General features: G+C 41.6%; 1 protein-coding gene and 1 long non-coding RNA gene across 2 annotated transcripts; one reads left to right on the top strand and one right to left on the bottom strand.

Moving 5' to 3' along the window:
* Positions 1-163: 163 nt before the first annotated feature.
* On the bottom strand, positions 164-19707 carry UMPS (uridine monophosphate synthetase). The gene is made up of 6 exons (XM_033210986.1): positions 19452-19707; positions 14036-14189; positions 11059-11730; positions 9122-9297; positions 6755-6869; positions 164-5412 (listed from the first exon to the last, which is right to left on the bottom strand). The coding sequence occupies exons 1-6, from the start codon at positions 19605-19607 to the stop codon at positions 5243-5245; spliced, it is 1443 nt and encodes a 480-aa protein (XP_033066877.1). The 5' UTR covers positions 19608-19707; the 3' UTR covers positions 164-5242.
* On the top strand, positions 19698-26048 carry LOC117083392. The gene is made up of 4 exons (XR_004437065.1): positions 19698-19790; positions 25404-25500; positions 25663-25766; positions 25957-26048. It is a non-coding gene; the product is annotated as an uncharacterized LOC117083392 (long non-coding RNA).
* The last annotated feature ends 603 nt before the right edge of the window (positions 26049-26651 follow it).

The following is a 26651-nucleotide window of genomic DNA, read 5'->3' on the forward strand; positions in this document are numbered from 1 at the left end:
ATAATAAAAATTAGAATAAAAAAAAAAATCCGTTTAGTCCTCAGAAGGAAGAAGAAAGGATAAGGGAGGAAAGGAGGTCAAAGACTACCTACACGGGTTTTCCTTGAGCAAACGTGAATTTTTAGGGCATCTATAGTTTGAAAAGAACCCATATTTTTATGTATTTTTTTTTTTTTTAACTCAACACCATCTCTAAGTGTCTATTCAAATGGTGGCAGAAAACAACATTACTAGGTTCCAGGTAAACAAGGATAGCATGCCTTGTTAAACACAATCACGATTTCAGGATCCTCCCCACCTCTCACCCTGCAGGGCTGTTAAGTACAGGGAGACAATGCAGTGCTGGGACGTTGGAGGCAGAGGCAGGGCTGTGGAGCTGTCTGTGCACAAGGGCACCCCTGAAGACATGGTTGTCCTCATGGTATCTTTGGTTCTGCAGCCTGACCACTTCCCACTGACTGTCCTTACATGACGATTGAGACTCTCAGGCCCACCAGGTTTGCTTCTCAGTTAACTCCCATGCCCTTTTCAGAAAAATAGAATTCAGCTTCTCTATAATGTTCCTCTGGAGCCACAGGAAGCTCAGGTCACCTCAGGCTCTGCCCCACACACACATGGCCTGAGTCCACTGCCCTGCGCTGAGCTGGGGTGAGGGATCTCTGGACCTTCACTGCTCTCCTGGGCTCCCCGCAACCCCAGTGCTGAAAATCATGACACAGACCTCCTCTGCTGACAGTTCCCCACCCTTATTTTGGGTGTCGACTGCCCTTCCTCCCTCCTTCCCTGGGATCCAGCCGCAGCACACGAGAGCCCACACCGGGATCTGACTCTGAGGAGCCCTCTGCCTCTTGTCTAGAGGAAGGCTTTCCCCCTTGGTGGGAAGGAGAGGCCTAGGCAAATGTTCTTCTAAACCAGACTTATGCCAAAACCTTGAACTTTAGAAGTTAAAAAATATTCGAATTATTTTGTTTCTCTTTGTATTTCTATTGTGGCCTTTCTTTGGAAGGGTTATGGGGAAAACAAAGGGATTGCAGGGTAAGTCATACAAGGCCAAATACAAATGTGAAAGGCCCTGTGATCTAAGAAAAATACGGCATTCTACATCCTATAATCCAAAATAAAATCTGCATTTAATAAAACAGCACTGATTATAAAATAAATGTAAAGAACTCCAACAGGCCAGGCGCAGTGGCTCACACCTGTAATCTTAGCACTTTGGGAAGCCAAAGCATCATTTGAGCTAAGGAGTTCAAGACCAGCCTGGGCAACATATATTATTTATATATACTATTATATATTATATCTAATATCTATAACTGTTAAAAAATATATTTTAAAAATATAACTCCAATGAACCCTGATTTTTCTCATGCTTTTTTTGTGTTTAATGTTAGATTCCTTCAAAAACGAATGTGCTTTCTCATTCAGCCCTGGTGCTGAAGACACAATTCATACCCACCTGTTAAGGGGCAAAGGAACCAAGCTGCAGAGTCCAGAGGGTTACTCATGGTCATTTTCAATGACTGACACTCGGTCCACTGTGTTCAAGTACAGGATTCACACAAGACCAAGCGGCTATTTCACTGGGAGAGATCACTGATGCAGCCAGAGGTGATGGCAGAAGACTGGTTCTTGGTGGAGCCCAGTTTTTGTCTTCCTGGTAACCAGGCTGGAGCTGCAGCACATGTCAAAAGTATTTAGCTAGATATTGCTGTGTAATAAACCACTCTGGAACTCCATGGCATGCACTACTAAGCATTTATCACACTCCCAGGCTTACAGATCAGCGGGACCTTCGTACATTGGACAGGGGGAGGCTGGAGTAGGCTCTGCTCTACTTTCTCTTGCTCTTCGGAGGTCATGGGCTAACCAGGGCATATTCTTCTCATTGGTGGCAGAAGCCAGAGAGGGGTTACCAGAAACATGGGAGTTTGGGCTCAGGCTCAGAACTGGTACTGAGTGACTCCCACCCACTGGGCACTTTGGATGAGAAATGCACCCACGGCAGCATTAGCAGCTAGCTCAGGCGCCAGCACCCTCTGCAGTTGGCTCTCCTGTGGCTGCACCCCTGGCAGCCAGGTCTCATGACCCAGATGGCAACCACTGTAACTGGCGTGGCTGTGGGCTCTGCTGTCGGGCACACACTGAGTCACAGTGAGAACCCCTCCACCATCTCTACAAAAAATTTTAAAAACTTAGCCAGCCATGGTGGTGCACGCCTGTAGTTCCAGCCACTCGAGAGACTCTCAAGAGGATCGCTTGAGCCCAGGTCAAGGCTGCAGTAAGCTGTGATGTACTCCAGCCTGGGCAACAGAGTGAAGACCCTGTCACAAACAAACAAACACAACAAAACAAAACAACAAGCCGGCCCTGGGCATACTTTTGGCAGATTTTCCTAGAGCTGACTCAGTAGCACAAGGGTGAGTGTTGGGACTGAGATCCACAGGCTGGCTGTGAGACTGAGCAGATCCCTTTACGATTCTGGAGCTACACTTTTGGAGTTCTAAAATAAGAGAAGGTGTACCAAATAGTTTCTTAGGTTCCTCTAGCATGGGCGCGTGCGCGCGCGCGCACACACACACACAATCTATGGGCTGATGTTCTGCAGAATGCCTCGAGTACCTGGAGAGGCTGGGGGTGGCATTCTCCATTCCATCAGTCTCACAGATATTCTGCGCACCCCATGGAGACATGGGGTCCCTATTATTTCCCACTAAGACCAGGAGTTACAATGCCCAGAGACCGTGTTCTGTAAATATTCCTTGACTAAGAAAGGGTTAAATTACCTAATGCCTCCAAAATACTTCAATGCTGAAGAACAGGACTTGTATAGCCCAAGTTCTTCGCTGCCTGAATCAACTTGTCTTCTAAAGTTTTCATGCCAGACTGTGCTTCTGCTTAGGTAAGAGACCTGCAGTACTGGGCTGACTCTTAAGAAACCGCCAGATCACTTGAGGCACCCACTAGAAATGCACATGCCCAGGCCGCTGGGCAAACCACAAATCTGCTACAGTAGAATCTCTGATGCTGTGGGGCACAAGGACCTACACTTTCAATAAGTGGCAGTGGCTGGGTGATTATTCGAGCCTCCTCTCATTTCCCCTCAAGTCATCTTAGCAGGGATCCTATAAAATAGGGTTCCTCAACAGGAACAGTGCCTGTGTCCTGGAGATGGCAGGAGCTCACATTTCTAAAGGAAGGACAGGAGCGTGTGACTCTCAGCAGGAGGAGGCAGACCTCAAGGCTGTCTCACTGCAGAGGCAGATACGTGAATAACCAGTGCAGTGGTTCTCAAAGTCCAGTCCCTGCGCAGGCAACCGCAGCATCACCTGGGACCTTTTTGGAAATGCAAATTCTCAAGACCCATCCCAGAGGTACCCAGAGTCAGAAACGCTGGGGGTGGGGCTGGGCACCTGTTTTGACAAGACTCCAGGTGACTCTGATACCTGCTAAAGTGGGAGAACCATTGACACATGGAAGTGACAGCCAGGGAGGTGGGCATTGAGACCTCAGCACATCACTCCAAAGGCCTCTCAACACTGAAGACACCCAAGAGATTTCTGCAATTTTTTCTCAGAAAGTTCTTCTCCCCTTCACGACTTTCGGCTTCCCCAGAGTAGCCCTGAGGGCCAACTCTCTTCCTGTTCCTTCTGATCACTTCTTCCTTGATAGCTGGTCTCTCTCCCACAGACCAAATTTCCCTGGAAATGCAGCACTGGGGACATGAAGCTCAAAATGGACCTTAGAGCAGAAGCTCTTGAAGTAAAAACTTCAGGAGGGAACATAATAAAAACCTGAGTTAAAAATCCTAGGCTTGTAGTCCCAGCTACTCGGAAGGCTGAGGCAGGAGAACTGCTTGAATCAGAGAGGTGGAAGTTGCAGTGAGCCGAGATCATGCCACTGAACTCCAGCCTGGGCGACAGAGTGAGACTGTCTCAAAAAAAAAAAAAAGAAAAAAAAAAAAGTACTCTGAGTCATTAGAGAAGAGTGGGCCATCGGCTGACAAGGGTGGGGAAATGGCTGATTCTGTGCCACTTCCTGCAGGTGGGCCCCAAATGAGAAGGAATGTGAGTGTGCTGGTGCAGTCAGCACCGAGACAGCCCTCACCCTGCCCCTGCTCAACCACCACCTTGAATGTGGGTTTTCTCTTTATTAATGAAGGCTGACCTCCCTTCTACTAATGACAGTTGGGACAATTATGTGGGATCCTTAAACAAATCCCCAAATGGAATCTTAGACCTCCTAATTGTGAAGTCAGTCACAGGAAGCGGTCACTCGTGTTACCACTGGTCAATAATTGCTGGCTAGGGGAAAAAATGAGCCCAAACTCCAACTCCAGTTGTTGAAGTAACAGCCAGATACTAGCTCAGGAGCTGAGCTGCAGTCACCTTCCCCTTCCCAACCTTCCCCTCTTTGGAGAGTGAGCAATGGCAATTCTGGGAACCAGCCCAGGTGGATACCTGGACTGTCACTTTTAGGCCGGAGACGGAGGAGAATGGCTAACAATTAGATATTATTTGGGCAACACATTAGACAGAGAATACAGGACACAAGAAAAGCTGTGCTGACTTTAGCCTATCGGTGGCTCTAGAATTTTTGTCTTACTGCAAATAGGCTGGGCACAGTGGCTCACACCTATAATCCCAGCACTTTTGAGACTGAGGCAGGAGGATCGCTTGAGCCCAGGAGTTGACACCAGCCTGGGTGATAGCAAGACCTCATCTCTACAAATAATAAAGAAGTTTAGCTGGACGTGGTGGTGCATGCCTATAGTACCGGCCACTCTAGAAGCTGAGCGGGGAGGATCACCTGGGGGGTGAAGGCTGCAATGAGCCGTGATCTCACTACTGCACTCCATCCTGGGAAATGGAGCGAGATCCCGTCTAAAAAAAAAAAAAAAAAAAAAAAAAAAAAATTAAATAAAAGAATAACAACGCAGTCTAGTCCCATGCAGATATAGGAAGGATCCTCAAATGTGAAAGACCCTAACCCAGACAGGACTGTGGCTGTCTAACAAACACCAGTCTCAAAAAAAGCAAGCTTGAGAATGAACTTATTATAGTATCAATGCAGTGATTACAAATAACTCAATATTTCCTAAAGTCCATGATAACTCCAGAACCTATTCTTACACAGGCCCTGTGGAAGAATCTAAGCAAGAATAATTGGATTATTTCCAGCTAGTGACTTTCAGGGGGACTGTCACATTTTCAATGTCTTCACAAAAATGTATCTGAAGCACTCAGACACCAAGTCTACTCAAATACGCTTCCCAAGCAGCTTTTCTGTACATCTCCGCTGCTTCCAGATGATCAGCTGCTGAGATTATGCCGCGGCCTACAATGATGATATCGGAACCTCGTTTGCCAATAACTTCTTGTGGGCTATTGTACTGTTGGCCAAGATTATCTCCTGCAAGAAACACAAAAACTATAGTTTCACATAATACAAAAATCAGAAAAACTGTCACATGACTTCTCAGAAAAAGTATCTAACCAGCTTTAAATAAAAACGTGCCCCTACTTTTGTTCCCCTTTTGTATAGCAACTGGGTAAAAACAGGAGCTGAAGAGACTCACTGGATAGGCCAGAGACATCAAACGGAGAAAGATGCTCACCAACTCTTTTCAATAGTAAAGTTTATTTTTATTTATTTATTTTTTTGAGACAGAGTCTTGCTCTGTCACCCAGGCTAGAGTGCAATGGCACAATCTTGGCTCACTGCCACCTCCGCCTCCTGGATTCAAGCGATTCTCCTGCCTCAGTCTCCCAAGTAGCTGAGATTATAAGTGTGCACCACCATGCCCGGCTAATTTTTGTATTTTGAGTAGAGACAGGGTTTCACTATGTTGGCCAAGCTGGTCTTGAACTCCTGACCTCAGGTGATCTGCCCACTTCAAACTCAAAAGTGCTGGGATTATGAGCGTGAGCTACCGCACCCAGCCTTATTTATTTTATCATTATTTTTTTCATGTAAATTTTTTCCAGAAGCATAGATTCAAGTTGCCCTAAATACACACTTTCTCAATGTCAAATTTTAGATCATCTGTAAGCTTAACAATATACATATATAAAAAAGAAGTAAAACTCATATATTACCAAGAAAGGTTCAATATCAAAAAAACACAATAAAGATTGGCCTCACAATTGAAGAAAATTTTAGCATACATCTCGGCATCACCACAAGGCACTGTTGAGCAAGTCTAACCTGACCACTACAACATACAAGAACCTTTCTATCACAACCCCATCAAGTGGTCACACAGACTATCCATAAACCCTAATCCTTAGATTTTGCTTTTTTGTTTTATTAAATTCTGCTGTTCCAGAAGCATTCTGTTAAATAGCTTATTATCTTCCAAATCCAAGACACTTTAAGTATTCTTAAAAGCCTTGACCCTAACTATAGTATCTAGTCAAAGAATTATGAGGGCTTACGAGTAAGGGCTTACAAGTACAGAGTGTTTACTCTGTGCCAAGACATTGTGTTAAATATTCTACATGTTACCTCATTAAAGCCTCTTGATTACCTTATGAGGTCAATACTGTTATCATCCCCATTTTACAGACAATGAGACTAAAAGAAGTAAACTGACTTGTCCAAAGATACATAGTTACCAAACGCCTCATTCATTATTGTTCTAGACTAAGAAGGCTTCTCTTAAGCAAGTGTATAATAACATGCAAACTTTTATTTTGCCTGCCATGGGTAAAGAAGCATTTTTGGAAGAGCCATGACCAGTGACCAGATTTACCTCCTGCTTCCAACTGAACTCCTGGAGTCAAGTGAAGAAATTCTGGTTTCATGCTTATTCGGGAGCCAGAAATAAAACCAACAACAAATTCAGAGTGCTCCTCAGCCATTCTAACCTAAATGGAATGTAATAGAACATATTACAAGAAAACAGTTAATCACACAGAATAAAAGTAAAAATATGCTCTATTTTTTTTAAAACTTAAAAAAAAAAAAAGACATGGGGTCTCACTATATTGCCCTTGCTGGTCTTGAACTCCTGGGCGCAAGGGATCCTCCGACTTGGCCTAACAAAGTGCTGGGGTTACAGGTGTGAGTCAACATGCCCGGCTTATGCTCTATTATCTAGTTAGAAACTTTGCTGTATTATAGATGCCTTTTCTCATTCCATATATATAAAGTTACTATACCTGAAACAGGCCATCTTCAATAGAAACCGTAATAAAACACACTTGATTCATGAAAACTCTGAGATGACCCTTTCCCTTCCCTTCCTGCAATAAACCATACTTACAACAGAAATCCTATACTATGTGCATCTAAAATCAAGATGCTGCATAATTTCTTATTTCTAATAATGTTTGGTGACCCACCTAGTTCCAAAAAGTATTTGAGGTGAGTTCTCTAGAACATATTATAATGGTATGCAACCACATTTAAGGCTTACTGACTATCTACAGACGGGGTACTCCATATCCAAAGGCGGCTGTCATGTAAATAACAGCTATGCTTTCAAGAGCTAAAGAAATCTTACCTCTACCACTTTCCCTCTTCTGTAACATCAACTGGTCTCCCCAGTTTCTACACTAGTATCTCACATTCATAAAAGTATCTTTAGAAGGTCTGCCTGGCTTTCTGATTCGGTACTTTCCCCTCCCAGAGACGTGACCCTGTACTTCCCTTCTTATTTGATACTTCCCGGAGACCTGACTGGGTACCACCACTGCACTCTAGCTTCAGTACTTCAAGACCTGAGACATATTGATATATTCTTGCCACCAACTACTACTGCCAACAAACAAATCATGTCTTGTCCTTGAGCCAGACCCAGACTCCCAGAATGCCAAATATTAAAACTGACCATGCTTATGAGACTTGGGAAATCAGACATTTATAGTCAATTCAGGGATAGGGTTAAAACGTGACTGTAGGGCCATATGAGTTAAGTCTCCAGACAGTCTTTGAAATAACACGAAAAAATAGAAATCCTTTACTTCTAGAATCTTCACATGGGGGAAAAAATTCATGGGGATTTTCTTGGGGCTTTTTAGTTTTTTATTTTTTTTGATAGGCTCTTACTCTTGCCCAGGCTGAGGTGCAGTGGCATGATCATGGCTCCCTGCAGCCTTCATCTTTGAGCTCAAGTGATCCTCCCACCTCAGCCTCCCAAGTAGCTGGGACTATAGGCATGTACCACCATGCCTGGTTAATTTTCTTTTTCATTTGTTTGTAGAGAGGAAATCTCACTATGACATCCAGCTGGTCTCAAACTCCTGGCCTCAAGCAATCCTCCTGCCTTGGCCTCCCAAAGTGCTAGGATTACAGGTGTGAGCAACTGTGCCCAACCCCCGATGATAATTTTTTAAAAGTAATATAATATTCTAAAATATCTGACAAGAATAAGAGAAAGCCACTGCATGTGGGCTGCTGTCATGGCAATGCGCATCTCTGTAAGACTTGGGAGATTCTGAGAAACTGCATGTCTGGGAAGCTCTTCTCATCTTCTCTCAATTCATGGTAAGATGAAAAAGACAATGATCTGAAAGTCTTGGTAGATTTAGTAAGTGTTTGTTTGACTAACGATCTGGGTCTCAAAGTTTCTCCTGGAGTATAATTCAAATTCCTGAAGTGTCCACTACATGATATAAAATGCTATTAACTATCAAAGAATTCGGCCGGGCGCGGTGGCTCAAGCCTGTAATCCCAGCACTTTGGGAGGCCGAGACGGGCGGATCACAAGGTCAGGAGATCGAGACCATCCTGGCTAATACGGTGAAACTCCGTCTCTACTAAAAAAAAATACAAAAAACTAGCCGGGCGACGAGGCGGGCGCCTGTAGTCCCAGCTACTTGGGAGGCTGAGACAGGAGAATGGCGTGAACCCGGGAGGCGGAGCTTGCAGTGAGCTGAAAGCCGGCCACTGCACTCCAGCCTGGGCGGCAGAGCAAGACTCCGTCTCAAAAAAAAAAAAAAAAAAAAAACTATCAAAGAATTCTATCCAACTACTATTAATATACTGTCACACTAACAAGAGCTGGATTTTTTTTGGCAGAGGTTCCAGAGATGCCAGATTAGGAGATATCTTCTTGCCCTATAGCATGCAGCATAGCAGCCCCTGCCCCCTCTCACCCAGTCACCCCAAAACTTACCGCTGCTCTAGTGTAGTTCCCAGTGGCCAGGGAGCCGGTGGAGCTCATTTCCGCAATAAGGAGGCACCCCCGATGCAAAGGCAGGCCCACTTCTTGCAGGCCTTTCACAACTCCTGAGCCTGGCACCACGTGAGCATTTACCAGATCTGCCCAGGAAGCTATTTTAAAGATACCTCCTAAGAAGAAGGGGAAAAAAAGATATTTGCCGATTTTCAAACAAAAACCTCTAACCTCTTATCCAACCAACTGCAATATGAAATAATCTCCCAGTAACACGTTCATGAGAGAATCAAACTCTTCAGGAACTTTAGTGATTATCAGCAGACCCATGGTTCCATCTGTGAAAACTGTATCTGTTATTTAGGTAAGTAGCTGGGTAAGAGATCACAATGAGAAAAAAACTTCCAAGGTCTGCGCTTGGCTTATCAGGAACACTAAGAGGACTGTTTTTCCTTGCAGGCTGAAGCTCATGACCACAAATAAAACTCATGCTATCAGAAAGGGACTCCAGTGAAGACAAACATTTATTGATGTCAAGGATAACAACATTTAAAAATTCCTCTTGAAGCTGGGCATGGTGGCTCATGCTTGTAATCCCAGTACTTTGGGAGGCTGAGGTGGGCAGACTGCTTGAGTTTAGGAGGTCAAGACCAGCCTGGGCAACATGGCAAAACTCCATCTCTACCAAAAACACAAAAAATTAGCCAGGTGTGGTGGCGTGTGCCTGTAGTCCCAGCTACTTGGGAGGCTGAGGTGGGAGGATCACTTGAGCCCAGGAGGTGGAGGTTGCAGCAAGCCAAGATTGCACCACTGCACTCCAGCCTGGGCGAGAGAGCAAGACCCTGTCTAAAAAAATAATAATCATAAAAATAAAATTCTTCTTGAAGATGACAAGTTTTCACTCTGCAGGGGTGTCTCAGCAGCTTTTCAATATTTCTACATGTTCCTTAGATCTCCTTGGCTACCTAATTTCAATGGGCAACTATATTCCTTTTAAAAGCGGACAGTAAGAAGCCTGATTTTCGAAAAAACTCTATGCAGAGCTGAAGAAAGTTTGTATAAAACTCTTACATCAGTCAATCAGCTAAAGTAAGCTGGACAATGTGATTAGGGCAGGACATCTTAAGCACATGAAGAAGTCACTTAAAGACAAATCTGTTTTAAACAAATAGCTTATGAACATGCATACATTAAAGAAGTTACCTCAAAGATACCTACAAAAAATGTTACATAACATGACCAAATATCTGTTACAAGGTTAAGTGAAAAATGCATTAAATATACAGTCTGATCATAGTTGTAAAAACGTAGACAGAAATTTGCATAGAATAGGCAGTAGAACTAAGCATTTGTCTCAACCAACACATGCACTACTTTGAGTCCCTATTTGATAAAATAAAAATCTTTAAATAATGTTTATCAATAGAACTCTTTCTGCTACAAATAAATCTTACCATTTTATATTTCTTTCTCATTGTTTCCTTTATGTGGAATTTTCATTCAAAACATCATATTCTGCTAAGGACATCTGTCAAATTTGCTAGACCAGACACATACCCTTCTTCTGGTACTAGCACACCCATTTTATTTAAGGAAATTATCCCTGACTGGTTCTTATTTCAAGAAGGTCAGGGTTAACAACCTTACAGTTGCAGAGCAGACTGTCCAGGCTAGTTAATGAAGGTATTCTACATCCCCAGCTAGAGTGACTGGTTTACGGCGAGCATGTAGAGTATGCCTACCCGAGAAAGAAGTCAACAGAGAAGCAGAGCTGAGAGATGGAGAGAAAGCAAGTCATGAAGATATCACTTGAGCTCCTGGATCCAAGCACGCTTGACAGCCTGCTCTATGAATGGACTTTCAATGACATGAGCATTTCCTTTTTTTCTTCAGTTTAAGCTGGATTTCTGATTCTTGCAGATTCCTGAATCACTTACCTTCATACTGCTTTTTCACTGTGTTTCCTATATCTGCAAACTTCCGGTCTTCAAATATCAAGAACTCATGGCATTTTGCCAGAGTTGTCAACTCCTTCATCACATCCAGAGTAAAATCATTCAAAATATCTACATGAGTCTTGAGCATACAGATACTGGGTCCTAAAGCATCTGCTAGCTGCAACAGCTCTCTGGCCTCTGAAACATCAGCAGATAGACACAGATTGGTCTCCTTCTTTTGCATAAGCCTGAGAAGCTTCGATGCAACTGGGTGGATCCTGGGCAGCTCTGCACGTGCACCGAAGCTGAGTTCTCTGGGTGCTTCCTTTATAGAAAGGGGAGACCCATTATGATTCGCTGCCACAAAGACATTCTCCTGAATAAATCTCTTCACTCTCCCAACCGTCTCAGCATCAATTTTTTTCTGCTGTTCGAGAATCTCCAGCATTTTGGACAACGTACACACTGAGTGGAGGCGGATCCCGTGCGCCTGCAACCTGTCCTTGCCTCCCTGCTCTCTGTCCAACAGCACTATGGCATCAGTGACCTTCAGGCCCTCCTTCTGAAGAACCTCAACAGTTTCCAAAACACTAGATCCACTGGTGACAACATCTTCAATGATTAAACAGGTTTCTCCTGGATTAATAGTTCCTTCTACAAGACGCTTAGTTCCTAGAAAAGAAAAAATTTCGCTGATTCCAAATTTAAATATGTAGGTATATGTGTGTATATATATACACACAACTTGCCAGTTACACACACAGTATATGTGTATTCCAACTCTGTATACCAAACTTGCTAGTTGCACATACAGTATATTTATGTATAAAGCCAATTCTGTATACCAAACTTGCCAGTTACACATACAGTATATTTATAGTAAATCAGGTAAATTATTTTACATTATAAACACGGCTTAATGTGTTTTATGATCCAATTTTTAAATAGAGGTTTTTTTTTATTTAAAAAATTTTGTTTTATCACAGAGATGAGGTCTCACTATGTTGCCCAGGCTGGTCTTAAACTCCTGAGTTCAAGCGATCCTCCCGCCTCAGCCTCCCGAAGTGCTAGGATTATAAGTGTGAGCTACCACGTCCAGCCTAAATACAGAGTTTCTTACAGCAGGATCACCAAGATCAAGTAAAGTTATGAAACAGAAAAATCCGATATCATCAATGAAATAATTCCTTTTTCCATCAAAGTATTATAAGTTCATTATTCAATATCAGCCAAATAATTGGCTTTTTGAAGATACAAATTCAGAAGGAAAAATATTCAGCATTTAGACCCATTACTACAATCTAAAGAATTATATAATGCAACGTGATTAAATATATACTTCTCTACCCTAAATTCCACTACAGACTATTTTCAGATAATGTACAAATTGTAAATAACTTGGGCTGTAGACTTCATAGACTCATCAAATCCTTTCTGCCTCTTGAACAACTGGCAAGTTTAACTGAATCAGCTTAAGCTAGAACACAAGACTGCAAGTATTTATAACATATTTAAAAATGCATAATTTCATTCCAGAAACATTTTTTAAAACATAAAATAAGAAAACAGAAATAAGAGTTTTCTTATGGGTAGGGATTCATATAGATTTTTTTTTTTTAGCTCAGAAAATCTCAGCTGGGTGCAGTGGCTCACACCTGTAATCCCAGCACTTTGCGAGGATGAGGCAGGAGGATGGCTTGAGACCAGGAGTTCAAGACAAGCCTGGGCAACAGAGTGAGACGCTGTCTCAAACAAAAAACAAAAAACAGAAAAACTAACACTGCCCTTACGCAGCAAAAACTCAACTGTTTCTTTATCATAAAAATTTTTAGAATGCATCTGCAGAAGGATTTAAAAAAAAGTAACAAAACACTAATACACCAACATAAACAAAAAAGCCCATTAATTCCTTACTATCATTAAGATTGCTTTTCAGGTTTTATTTATTTTTTGATAGCCCTGATCTGTCACTCAGGGTGCAGTGCAGTGGCACAATCATAGCTCACTGTAACCTTCAGCTCCTGGGCTCAAGCCATCCTCCTGCCTCAGCCTCCCATGTGACTGCGACACTCAGCTAATTGTGTATTCTTTTTCTATTTTTGTAGAGACAAAGTCTCACTATGTTGCCAAAGCTGGTCTCGAACTCCTGGGCTCAAGCTATCCTCTCGCCTTGGCCTCCCAAAGTGCTAGGATTACAACTGGCCACTGTGCCTGGCCAATTTTCAGGGTTTTTTTGTTTGTTTGTTTGAAATAGGGTCTCACTTTGTCGCCCGGGCTGGAGTGCAGTGGCACAATCTCAGCTCACTGCAACCTCCACCTCCTGGGTTCAAGCACGTCTCCTGCCTCAGCCTCCCCAGTAGCTAGGGACTACAGGTGCACACCACCAAACCCAGCTAATTTTTGTATTTTTAGTAGTTTAACCATGTTGGTCAGGCTGGTCTCGAACTCCTGACCTCAAGGTGATCTGCCCACCTCGGCCTCCAAAAGTGCTGGGATTACAGGCATGAGCCATGGCGCCTGGACAAATTTTCAGGTTTTAAAGCAAGTCACCTGATAATCTATTGCCATGAACCCACACGAATATCTCTCTGAGGTGTTTAGGCTACTTTATGAGAGTAATTTTATCCATGGATTACTTTTCATGAAGTTTAAATACAAACATACTGGGAAAGTATGTGCTGTTACAACATTTTGCTGATGAGGGAAGGGCTGGTAAAAAAAAAAAAAAAATGTTGGGGTTTTATAGATACAGTACCAAAAAAAGCACTTTTCATTTCCTAATCAATGCAAAGCATTTCACCCCTAGTCTAAAAAAAGGAAGGTGACTTATAGTAACAATTACAAGTTCCACAAGCAGTAACAACTTAAGGGACTCAAGATGACTCTGGTAAAATATTAGCGCGCAGAAGCTGAAAAATTCTAACAGTATGATGTCACAGATTAATTAACTTAATGCTTTATGTTACTTTTATTTTACCATAATCCTTTGTTTCTTTCCTTCTAATAAGCATTGGAATTTGATTGGTTGAACAGATAACTGTAGCCAATGGCAAAGCTGTATAAGGCACTCCACACACGGTGTCAAAACTGATTCCTGCATTTTGGGCAGTTTGGAATAAAACATCCGCAACCTGTAAGAAAATGAACACATAAACAATGTTTTATTGTAACTATTTTAAATAGTGTATAAACATGTAACAACATAACAGTAAAGACAGTAATAAACTAGTGGGGTAAGTCTCAAACTTCATTGGAGGAAAAAAAAATGCCTTTTTATTACTCTCTCCATAAACCCAGTACACAAACATAAATCTAAAAACACAAGAATGAATCTATTCAGCCAGACTCAGAATCTGTTCTGAAGGCAATCTGAGATGTGTTGGGGAAGCTCATGATGTTGACCCCAATGACTAAGGATGGTCCCCTGACTCCATGGTTTCCCTCAGTAACCCATTACGCTGAGTATCTAAACCTATCATCTTTTAGTTATATTTCCTGAAAGAAGCCTTCAATTAGGAAGTTTCATAAATACAGACTATTGTGTGAATTGCTATATTATAATCTCCTTTTCCACATAAATTAACACATTTTAATGTTAGAATACACATTCCCACCCAAGACCACCTCATTTTTAAAAAAGAAAAGCAAGCAATCACTGAGTTGTTTTGGGAACTAGATCATAGGTTTACTCCAGTATTTCTAAAGAGTAAAAAAACCAAATCCTATTGAAGGTGTGGCCTGCCCCTTCACACCTGTGGGCGTTTCTTGTTAGGTGGAACGAGAGACTTGAGAAAAGAAATGAGACACAGAGACAAAGTATAGAGAAAGAAAAAGTGGGCCCAGGGGACCGGCGCTCAGCATACAGAGGACCCGCGCACCTGTCTCTGAGTTCCCTCAGTATTTATTGATCATTATCTTTACCATCTTAGAAAAAGGGAAGTGGCAGGATAATAGGATCATCGTAGGGAGAAGGTCAGCAGTAAGACATGTGAATAAAGATCTCTGTGACATGAATTAGTTTAAGGAAAAGTGCTGTGCCTTGATATGCATATGTAAATATCTCCATAAACCTTTTTAGTGCATAAAGAGCACCTTCAGCCCTAAGGCGGTTTCCTCCTTTCTCAGTAAATGTTCCATTGCCCAGAGACGGGTAGGAGACGTGCTTTTCTCTATCTCAACTGCCAAGAGGCCTTCTTTCCTCTTATACTACTAGTCCTCCTCAGCACAGACCCTTCATGGGTGTCAGGCTGGGGGATGATCAGGTCTTTCCCTTCCCACGAGGCCATATTTCAGACTATCACATGAGGAGAAACCTTGGACAATATCTAGCTTTCCTAGGCAGAGGTCCCTGCGACCTTTGGCAGTGTACCTGTCCCTGGGTATTTGAGATTAAGAGAATGGTGATGACTTTTCACAAGCATACTGCCTTCAGGCACTTGTTTAACAAAGCACACCCTGCACAGCCCAAAATCCGTTAAACCTTGAGTCACCACAGCACATGTCTCTTGCAAGGACAAGGTTGGGGGTGGGGTCACAGATTAACAGCATCTCAAATATAGAACAAAATGGAGTCTCTTATGTCTACTTCTTTCTATATAGACACAGCAACAGTCTGGTCTCTCTTTCTTTTCCCCACAATCTATGATTATTTTAAGTTGCAAAGAATGTAATTTCTAGTACTAAAAATATTAACATATTATCTCAGAACTCTTTTATCACTCTTCTTAAGGAATAAACTTGGAATACAAATGCTACAATGACTGGATACCCACCATCTCCATTAAAAAAAAAAAAAAACACACAACATGAAATTTCTGACTATGAAAAGTTTAAAATTTTTTACATCTTTTTCCAACTCAAAGTTTCACTCTACTGTGTCCAGAGAATTTTATTCTAAAGCAATATATGATTATACTTGAAAAGCTTTTACTAATCCCGCTGTCATACTTGTCTATATGTATGTAAACTGAAATTTAAAATGGTAATTTAAAAAAATTTCCCATGACCATAAGTCTCTAGGTGTCAAGAATTCTGTAGCTCTCTCAGGTCTTTACTTCCAAGATGACAAAGAAAAGAAAGGAACAATGATTGTGCCAAAAAGGGCTGTGACCAGTAGTTGCACGTACTATGTCTGATACATGCCCAAAGAAAAGACTATTAAGAAGCCCATCATGCAAAACACAGTAGAGCCCACAGCAGTAAGGGACATTCTGCAGTGAGCATCTTTGCCTCCTATGTTCTTCTCAAACTGTATACAAAGCTACATTACTGTGTGAGTTGTGCCATTCACAGCAAAGTAGTCAGTAGTAATCCATCTTGTGAATCCCATAAGGACCAAATACCCGACCCTGATGTAAACCTGTGGGTGCTGCCTCATGACCCCCACCAAAGCCCATGTAAGAAGCTGAATCCTTAAGGACTGAAGATAAATTATTCTCTTGAGGAAAAGAAAATGGAAATTGTACTTTTCAAAGAAGAGAATTCTTATTAAATTATTACAAGCACATGATTAATTAAAACATGTTTTGCAAATTTTGACAGAGGGATAAAAGTAGATTTGGAAAAAGCATTTTTAGTGAGTTAATGCTACCTTTCCTCTCCAATTACTTTATGTACACGAATATATATATAGTACTATAGTCAAATATCACTTATTAAGGGAAGGTAGAGTTTAGCATAAATTATATTGCTTTTTGGGGTGTAAATACTGAGAAATTCTATTCGCATAAATAAGATGTGAAAAGGAGTTTTGTTATATCCAAGTCTCTCCATGTCTTGAACTCCTCACCAATTAATCACCAAAATACATATACATACATACACACACACACACACACACACACCATGATCTAGTTATCAAAAAACCTTTTCTGTCATTTATCAGCTGGCTTATTAAAATAAATCAATTTTTCCCTAGAAAATCCTTAGTAATTCTCCACACCGCTGAGATACACCATAGCAAGATTCTGGATGGTGAGAAGTTAATAGTCCAAAGTACCATAACCTTAATAGTCCAACCTACCTTAATACTTTTTACAATAACCACACAAAGTGATCCCTAGTGAACATAAACCCTTAAGTGGGCTGAGGAAACTTACATGTCTTCTAAATAGAACTTTCTGCAATGATGGAAATGTCCTCCATCTGAGCAGTCCAAAATGACAGCCACTGGTCATATATGACTATTTAAACTTAAAAATTCATAATGCTCAATAGTAACTAGTGGCTAGTAGCAAACTCTATTGGAAAACATATTTACGGCCCTCTACTCAGTGTGGTCTGCAGTTTCAGCTGGAACCTTGTTAGAAATGCACAACCTCAGGTCCAGTCTCAGAGCCACAGAACTGGATTCTGTATTTTAACAAAATTCCCAGGTAATTCATATATACTCAAAGTTTAGAAGCACTGTATTAGAAACCTCTAATTTGTATAAAAATTTTCCTTATATTGACTAAAAACCTGCTTTCCCAATATGTCCATCTTCTGGTCTTAATTAGTGCTTCTGGCCGCACAGTGCAAAATTCAACTCCCCTTTCCAAACAGCCCTTCCAAGTGTGGACCTAAAAGGAAGAGGCTGAGGCAAAATTAATACAAGTAGAACACAAATGTGTGCCAAGTTCGAGGAGTGCAACCCGAAGCATAAACTTAAGTTGCCCTGACCATAGGCTTCGATTACAGTAGTTACAAGTGGATTTTTAAAGCAAAAGAAGGGGCAGTTCCTATGTTCACCACGAATTTGCATTGAAATAACATGAGGTAGCCCAGTGGTGGCACCAGGCATTTGTAGTCCCAGCTACTTGGGAGGCCGCCAAGGCGGGAGGATCTTTTGAGGCCAGGAGTTCGAGATGCGCCTGGGCAGTATGGCGAGACCTCCTCTTTACAAAAAAAAATTTTTTTAATTTGGTGGGCATGATGGCACACGCCTTTAGTTCTAGTTATTCAGAGGTTGAGGTAACAGGATCTCTCTCTCTTTTTTTTTTTTTTTTGAGACAGTCTCCCTCTGTTGCCCAGGCTGGAGTGCAGTGGCTCAATCTCGGCTAACTGCAACCTCCTGATTCTCCTGCCTCAGCCTCCTGAGTAGCTGGGATTACAGGTGCGCACCACCACACCCGGCTAATTTTTGCATTATCAGTAGAGGCGGGGTTTCACCATGTTGGCCAGGCTGGTCTCAAACTACAGACCTTAAGTGATCCATCCCCTCAGCCTCCCAAAGAGTTAGAACTACAGACATGAGCCTCTGTGCTCACCGGAGGCAGGAAGATCTCTTAAGCCCAGGAGTTCCAGGCTGCAGTGAGCTATGATCACAGAGCTGCACTCCAGCCATGGTGACATAAGAGAGACCCCCTCTAAAAAATAAATATATAATTGTCCCCACGGCTGCATGGGGGAGCATGGCTGAAGTCTCTCTAGGCTCTGATAAATTTTGTATACATCACAGCGTTCAGGTTGTTCTATTTTTCTTTTCTCACAAGTATTTTCCCAGCTGCTGAACTATCTGCCCACCTACGTTTTCCCGGTCTGTTTGTTTGTTTGTTTGTTTTTTGAGGAAGGGTCTCACTGTTGCCCAGGCTGGAGTGCAGTGGCACAATGACAGTTCACTGCAGCCTTCACCTCCCAGGCTCAGGTGATCCTCCCCCCTCAGCGTACCAGGCATGCGCCACCACACCCAGCTAATTTTTTGTAGAGACGGGGTCTCGAACTCCTGGGGCTCAGTTGATCCGCCCACTTAGGCCTCCCAAAATGCTAGTATTACAGTCATGAGGCACCACGCCCGGCCTCAAGTCTAATCTTCTTAGAGTTAAATACACAGAATTTTGTAATCCCAGCACTTTGGGAGGCCGAGACGGGCGGATCACAAGGTCAGGAGATCGAGACCATCCTGGCTAACACGGTGAAACCCCGTCTCTACTAAAAACTACAAAAAACTAGCCGGGCGAGGTGGCGGGCGCCTGTAGTCCCAGCTACCCGGGAGGCTGAGGCAGGAGAATGGCGTGAACCCGGGAGGCGGAGCTTGCAGTGAGCTGAGATCCGGCCATAGCACTCCAGCCTGGGCGACAGAGCGAGACTCCGTCTCAAAAAAACAAACAAACAAACAAACAAACACAGAATTCATTCAAGTGTGCTTCAGTGCCAGACAAGGTTCCAAACTGGGTTTCCCGACTTTTGCAAAACACGTGTCTAAGCCTGTGGGTGAAAGAACAGACGACTCTCAAAGAGTCCAACAACTCCTGGCCTCTGTGCTTCTTATGCTTACTCCCCAGACCAAGAGTTGGGTTGGACTGCCTGCTTGGCTCTTTTGCTCTCACTCACGGCCCAACTCCTGTCACCCTCTTCCATTTCCTGGTCCTCTTTCCCGCCACCAAGCCCTGTCCTTCCCCTTCCTGGGCTAGCACCTGACTCAGAAGACGCGGTCGAGACACGATGCCCCGAAGATCGATGTAGATGGGGGAGGAGAGTCCGCTCTTGAGCACGAAGTCCCCAAACTTGAAAGCCTGCACGTCGTACAGACCCGTCACCAATGGCCCCAAAACTGCACCAGCTGCCGCCATTGTCGCGCGCTGCCTGTTTGCTTCAAACCGCCAGGCGCAGCGGGCCTCCGGCGCCCCGATGACGTAGCCCGCGAAGCCCCGCCTCTTCCGCCTGCCTCGTCTACAGCTTTCAGAGCTTGCTGCACCCACTTCTGGGTTTCCTCGGGCTGAAGGGTCGGGCAGGTGGTAGCGAATCTGGTGCCGGTTTGTGCTTCTCCTGGTTTCTGGATGGGGTCGCCGGGGTTCCTAAGCCCAGAACAGCTAGATTGACTGTAGGATCATGAAGTCCAGCCTTTCATGAGAGTTTTCATAAATCCTGTCCATTTTTTAATAACCAATGCCTTCTCAACTAGTTCTCTTAATTATCTCTACTCCTTGGCCTAGCATGTTATATTTGCTAGTTATTAGCCACGATTTCCCCCCATGTTTCTCCAAATAGAATATAAGTTCTCAAAGACAGGGACCTTTACTCAATTCTTTTATTAACTTCATAGCATCTAGTACCTGACAGCACTTAGATCATTACAGTATTCATTACCTCTTTTGTCTGTACTGGGCTTCCTGAAGGAGTACTTTTTTATTTCCTTTGGCGTATCTCGAATGCTTAGGTAATAGGTGTAGAAAAAGTTAGGGAGGGAGGGACGAGAGTTAGAAGATGGTGAATTGATTGGTATCAGGGTTATCCAGGAGGATAATATTGCTAGACAATCTGAAAATCCAAACATATTTGGTCTTTACAAATAAATCCCGTAGATAAATAACCTAAGAAATAATCTTTACAAATAAATCTCTTCTCCATTGTGTATATAAGGCAATACTTTCTTCTTGCTTAAGGGAAATAACCCTTAAATTCACATAAAGAATGAAACTTTGTGATTTGTGGCAAGGTGGATGAACCTGAAGGACATTATGTTATGTGAAACAAACCAGGAACAGAAAGATAAATACCAAATGTTCTCACTCATATGCAGAAGCTAAAAAAGTTCATCTCATGGAGGTAGAGAGTAGAATAGTAATTACTAGAGGCTGGGAAGGATAGGAGGTGGTTAAAGGATACGAATTACAGCTAGATAGGAGGGATAAGTCCTAGTGTTCTATAGCACTGTAGGGTGACTGTAATCAATAATAATTTACGACATATTTTCAAATAGCTAGAAGAGGGAGTTTGAATGTTCCCAACACAAAGAAATGATAAATATTTAAGGTGAGGAATATATGAATTACTCTGATTTGATCACTGTACATTGTGTGTGTTGAAATAGCACTATGTACCCAATAAATGTGTATAATTGTCATGTGTCAACTATAACAAATACTTCTTTAAAAAAGAGGGACAGATAAGGCATGGCAGTATTGTGCACTACAAAGAACATGAAGTTTCAAACCAAAACATTTGGATTTTAGTCCCATTCTACTTACTGGCTGAGTGATCTTTGGCAATGCATTTTGAGCTATATGAGTCTCAATTTTCTAAAAAATAGAATGAAGATAATATATTAACTTTCTCCAAAGATCACTATTAAGATTCAATGAGATAGTTTACTAAAAAACACTTGATAAAAAGTTGGTGGGGCTGAGCATGGTGGCTCATGCCTGTAATCCCAGTACTTTGGGAGGCCAAGGAAAGTGGATCACCTGAGGTCGGAAGTTTGAGACCAGCCAGGTCAACATGGTGAAACCCCATCTCTACCAAAAAATACAAAAATTAGCCAGGCATAGTAGCACGTGCCTGTAGTCCCAGCTACTTGGGAGGCTGAGGCAGGAGAATTGCTTAAACCTGGGGTTGCAGTGAGCCAAGATCATGCCACTGCACTCCAGCTTGGGCAACAGAGTGAGACTCCATCTCAACAACAACAAACAAACAAACAAACAAAAACAGAGGAGGACATAGATTGTACCAATTCATTTTCTGTTCTCCATTTCATTTACTTAGGCTAGGTAAAGAATCTTGAGTTTAACCAATATTTACTCTTACTGTTTTAGGTATTTATCCTAAAGAGTTTCCATGAATGTAAAACTTCAGGCAATAGTTCAATTTAGAGCATTTTCATGGACCTAGCTCTATATTGCTCACTGAATCCCTTCTATATTCTACTCTGATATCTATTTTAGACTGAGCTTGTGGGGTTCTGATTATCATTTGTATTAGGGCTTTTGCTAATATTCCTTAACTATGTTGGTGATTCCTCTCAACCACTCCCCCTCAAAAAAATACAGGCTGAGGTACTGTTATTTAATTATTTATTATTGTTTGACCTACACTACACAGACTCAGACACACTGAAACACACACATATACATTCATTTTAAGTTATCTTCTAGGGCCAGGTCAGTGGCTCATGTCTGCAATCCCAACACTTTGGGAGGCAGAGACGGGAAGCCCAGGAGTTTGAGATCAGCCTGGGCAACATGGCAAGACTCTGTGTCTTCAAAAAATAAAACAAATTAGCCAGACATCATGGCACACGCTTGTGGTCCCAGCTACTGGGGAGGCTGAGGCAGGAGGATCACTTGAGCCTGGGAGGTTGAGGCTACGGTGAGCTGTGATCATGCCACTGCACTCCAGCCTGAGTGACAGAGTGAGACCCTGTCTCAAAAAAAAAAAAAAGTTATCTTCCAGTCTCAGTGACCTTGAACAACCACCTAGATTCTGTGACTCAGTTGTCTCTAATCCAAGTAAAATAAGTTACTTCATAAGAATTTGTTGGGATTAAATGAAGAATTAATTACCAGTGGGCTTCATAAGCTATATAGGTGCTAAAATACATACAAATTCTAGATCTAAAAAAACAAAGCCCATAAGGGGCTTATGATTTTAATTCATAAACCTGATTCTGACTTCATTTCTAATATTCTTTATTATCTATATTTTCTGAGGAGATTGTGCTGACGAGCCAATGTGACGAGCCCATGCTTTTGACAAGTGTTTCTCATTACAAATAAATGCAATAGCATCTTGATGAAAATAGAAGACAAATGTTAAAACTTCTTTTTGTTTTTCTTGGCAAAGTAAGCTAATCAAAACACTTTAACACTCTGGCTAATTGACTGTATACCATGAATCAGCTTCATCTACACTTGGGTGGCACGTTTAAACTTTCAAAGCCTGATCACATCTGCATAGGCTAACCCAGATTGCTGGAGTCCACACCAGGATGTATAAACTTGTGAAATCCAGACGAAAATACCTTCCAAACATTCTGACATTATCACCTGAAATACCGGTATGAAATTAACAACCACCTGAGGCTTTTTTTTTTTTTTTTTTTTTGAGATAGGGTCTCACTTTGTTGCCCAGGCTAGAGAGAGGTAGGATAATCACAGCTCATTGTAGCTTCTACCTCCCGGGTTCAGATGATCCTTCCACCTCAGCCTCCCAAGTAGATGGGACCACAGGCATGCACCAACACACTCAGTTAATTTTTTTAAAACAATTTTTTAATATGCGGGGGTTGAGGGGAGGTGGGTGTCTCCTTATTTTGTCCAGGCTGGTGTCGAACTCCTGGGCTCAAGAGATCCTTCCACTTCGGCCTTTCAAAGTGTTGGGATTTACAGGTGCTAGCCACCGCACCTGGCCCTGAGGTTGCCTTGGCATTTTTGGGTAAATGCCTTAGAATATTCTAGGGCACAAAATTGTTGCTTTCTTTCTAAAATCCTGGGCCTAAAGTGTTGTAATAATCATGTGATATTTTTACCTTTTCAAAGTCTTTTGTATATTTGGAGAAAGAAAAAAAAATTACTCTTTTCTTTGAACAAAGGTTTAATTAGGAAAAAAGAGACGACCATATAGTATCTTTAGTATAGTATATTTATAGGAATGCATAACATGTGAGATGTACATTTTGAAGTTTCATCCATAACTTATTTTTTTTTTTTTTTTTTTTTTGAGACGGAGTCTCGCTCTGTCGCCCGGGCTGGAGTGCAGTGGCCAGATCTCAGCTCACTGCAATCATCCATAACTTTAAACATTTACTGTAGCAGTAACAAGACAGCAGGTCATCACTTTACAACATTACACATGAGTGATTTTGACTTACAAATAAAATATTTACAACCTACCTTTACAAAACGACATTGTGTGCATACAAAATGAACAACAGCAGAAAAATTTAAAAATAATAAAACAACCAAAAACCCAGAAGATACACTTAAGGCAGACCAGCAAGACACTGAAATAATTAAGGCTGTGGAATTCTTCTGCACCTTGAAAATATAGAGCTATTTATCAATACTGTGGAGTGATTTTAAACCAATTGTTACAAGCCTGATGGAAGTATGTACTTATATGTATATGTGTGATGGTCCCTATGGGGAAACCTGTCCACTTAGGAATAAGGCCCTTTGTCTGAATGGCCAGTGAAGCCCACTCCAAATTTGCAAAAGACTTGGGGGGGCAGGGGTCACTCAAAACCAAGAGATGCCAATACGGTTCGCAAATTGACTGTTAATAGTCCAAATATAAAGATAGTTATAAGTCCAGATAAACAGAATAACCTAAATAATGGCCCCTTTATGTTTCACACTTTGTTAGTTTGGCTTTGTGGATGTCAAAAGATAGCAAATTAATTCCAGAATGAGTAGAATTCATCTCCACAAATTAGCCCTAATGGTTTTGAATGGCCCTAAATGGTTTTCCAATAGAAAAATTGACCCACCTGGGCTGTCTGCAAATGGATAGATTTCTGCATATGAGCAATAACATATACATACATATTATACACTATATACATGTACAGATGTACATATATCCGTATTTTCCAACAGTTTGCACTTTGATCACTACTGTTCTCTGAACAGGATCTCATTCTGAAGAGTATGTTTAGTTTTTTTCACAGTCTTCATATTTGTTCTAACTAATAGTTTTACTCACCTTCCCCATAGAGTAGGCTGAAGTTTGGCAGAAACAGAAGTAAAAGCACCAGGGTCAGAAAAATCAAACAGAGTGATGACGGATATGGCTTAAGTTAGTAAGAGAAGATGTATGTTTTGTTAACTTCAGATTCGTAGCCACAGTCTTTGAGGTCATAGTAACAGTCTCTGTAATACTCCAGAACATGGATTCAGTTCTTGATGGAAGTCAGGTATTGATGGAAACGCCTATGCTGGCCATCCCTGGGCCAACAAATTAGCTTGGTTAAACTAAGCCTCAGGGCTTGGCATTCCAAGAATTGTTATTTGAATTTCTTCTACCATGCTCCCTTTTCTCAGCTAACCCCACTATCTGAAATAGCAGTTATCTAACTAATCCGTTATCTTGATCATTTGAATAAAAACTAAATCTGAACACATTTTAGAATCTCACAGCAAAGGGGCACATTTCTCACAGAAAAATGCAATAGCCTGTGCGTATTAATTTCAGGCTTATCATAATGTCCCTCAAAGATGAAAAGTTGTCTTTGAGTGATTGCTTTCCCTCTCCTCTAACTTCTTTATATTTATTGAAAATGAGGAAGAAATGCCTTTCAAAGAAAATATGTTCTTACGATAATCTGTGTTCTACTACTTCTGCATAAATTTTTTATGTGAGTAAATTTCCTACTAAAAACATTTAGTGCTATAAACAAATTTCAGCCCTTTTTAACCCTTTAGAATTAATGAAACAACTGAGAGCCTTATTATTTTTAGAAAATAAATATTAACATAGTAGCTTTCCTTTTCTTGATGGAGCGTGTGTGAGCTCTATCATCTCTAAGCCCACCCTGGGTTTAATCATTCATCCTCAAATCATCCCTAGGCTTTAAATAGTGAAGAAAAATCAAGGTGCAGTTTCATAAATAAATTCACTGAAAGGTCACATATTGTGTTTGTCTAACCCAGACTCCGTAGAGGTGCGACCCAGGAGAGAAAGGAAGAAGGTGTACGTTCCTCAAAACTCATCCAGCACAATTCGTTGACCACACTGAATAAGGATATGGTGAGTTTGAACTTTGCCCTACTATGAAGACCTCTTACGTACCAAATTATTTCCTCCTCTATTAAATGCATGGGACAAAGTTTTAGTTAATGCAAAATTTAGTTTATATCATATTTGCTCCCTCGTATTCTCACAAATCTAAATTGCCATGCTCTTCCACAGAGGCAAGAAAAAAGTAACGCCTGACTCGTGGGCTCTAATCATGGAGGTTATGGGATAGCAACTCCTGAAAGACCTAACCACCTAAAAAAAAAAAAAGATTCAAGGTTTGTTCTCCGAAAATGAACAGTCCAATTCATTTCTATGCATTTAATTTGCCTGTGCATTTAATTTGCCTCTTAGATTCCTGTGAGACTGTGAAAAATAAATTGTGATATGAGAAGATGTTTTCTTCTCACTTCTGCCCTCCCAAGTGAAGAAAGTGGTTGTTGGGTTCTTCTCTGTCCGTTTTTCCAGAGCATAAAGCTTGAGAAGGAAGGTAGCAGTTGCTTTCGAGGCCTTTTTACTCTTCGCATCTGCCATGAGAAATACTGGAGAAAACGGCTTATGGACATAAGACTTCATCAGCTCTCTGAACCCTTTTCGGTAGACAAGCTCTTAAATGATCAAAATTATAGGCTAAGACCAAATAACATTTAGACAAAGAGCACCTGATACTTTGAACTGAAAGCAATTTACAGAATTTAATCTCATGAGTTTATAAATGGTATCTAAAGACGTGAATATTGAAAACCTGGAATGTTCAAAGTTACTATCAATAAAATTCTTAGCACTGGCAGTGAGTAGCACTTTTAAAAAAATCAAAGTGTTTTATAGATGTCCCAACCAAGGTTATTTCTCAACATTCCTGTAAGATTAATGTCCTCCCTCCTTCCCCATCGCCCAACTCCCATTTGGGGAAGAAAAAACAAAGACTTTCTGTAAGAAAAGATGAATCAGGAATAGCTGAGATTGAAACTCAAACATTCCTGGTCCTACCCCTATATTCAGATGTTTTCATTTACAAGATATTTTAAAGTAAAGAAAAAATGCTGCAATATCAGTAAATCTAAATGCAAGGAACTTCTTTATCTCCCATCCTCCCCTCTGAAAGGCACTACTATTTATAAAGGCTTTGTGGACCACAAAGCAGTGAAGCTAGCTTTCTCCTC

The sequence above is a fragment of the Trachypithecus francoisi genome, unplaced genomic scaffold (assembly GCF_009764315.1).
Source record: "Trachypithecus francoisi isolate TF-2019V2 unplaced genomic scaffold, Tfra_2.0 Lachesis_group0, whole genome shotgun sequence".
Classification (NCBI taxonomy): Eukaryota; Metazoa; Chordata; class Mammalia; order Primates; family Cercopithecidae; genus Trachypithecus; species Trachypithecus francoisi.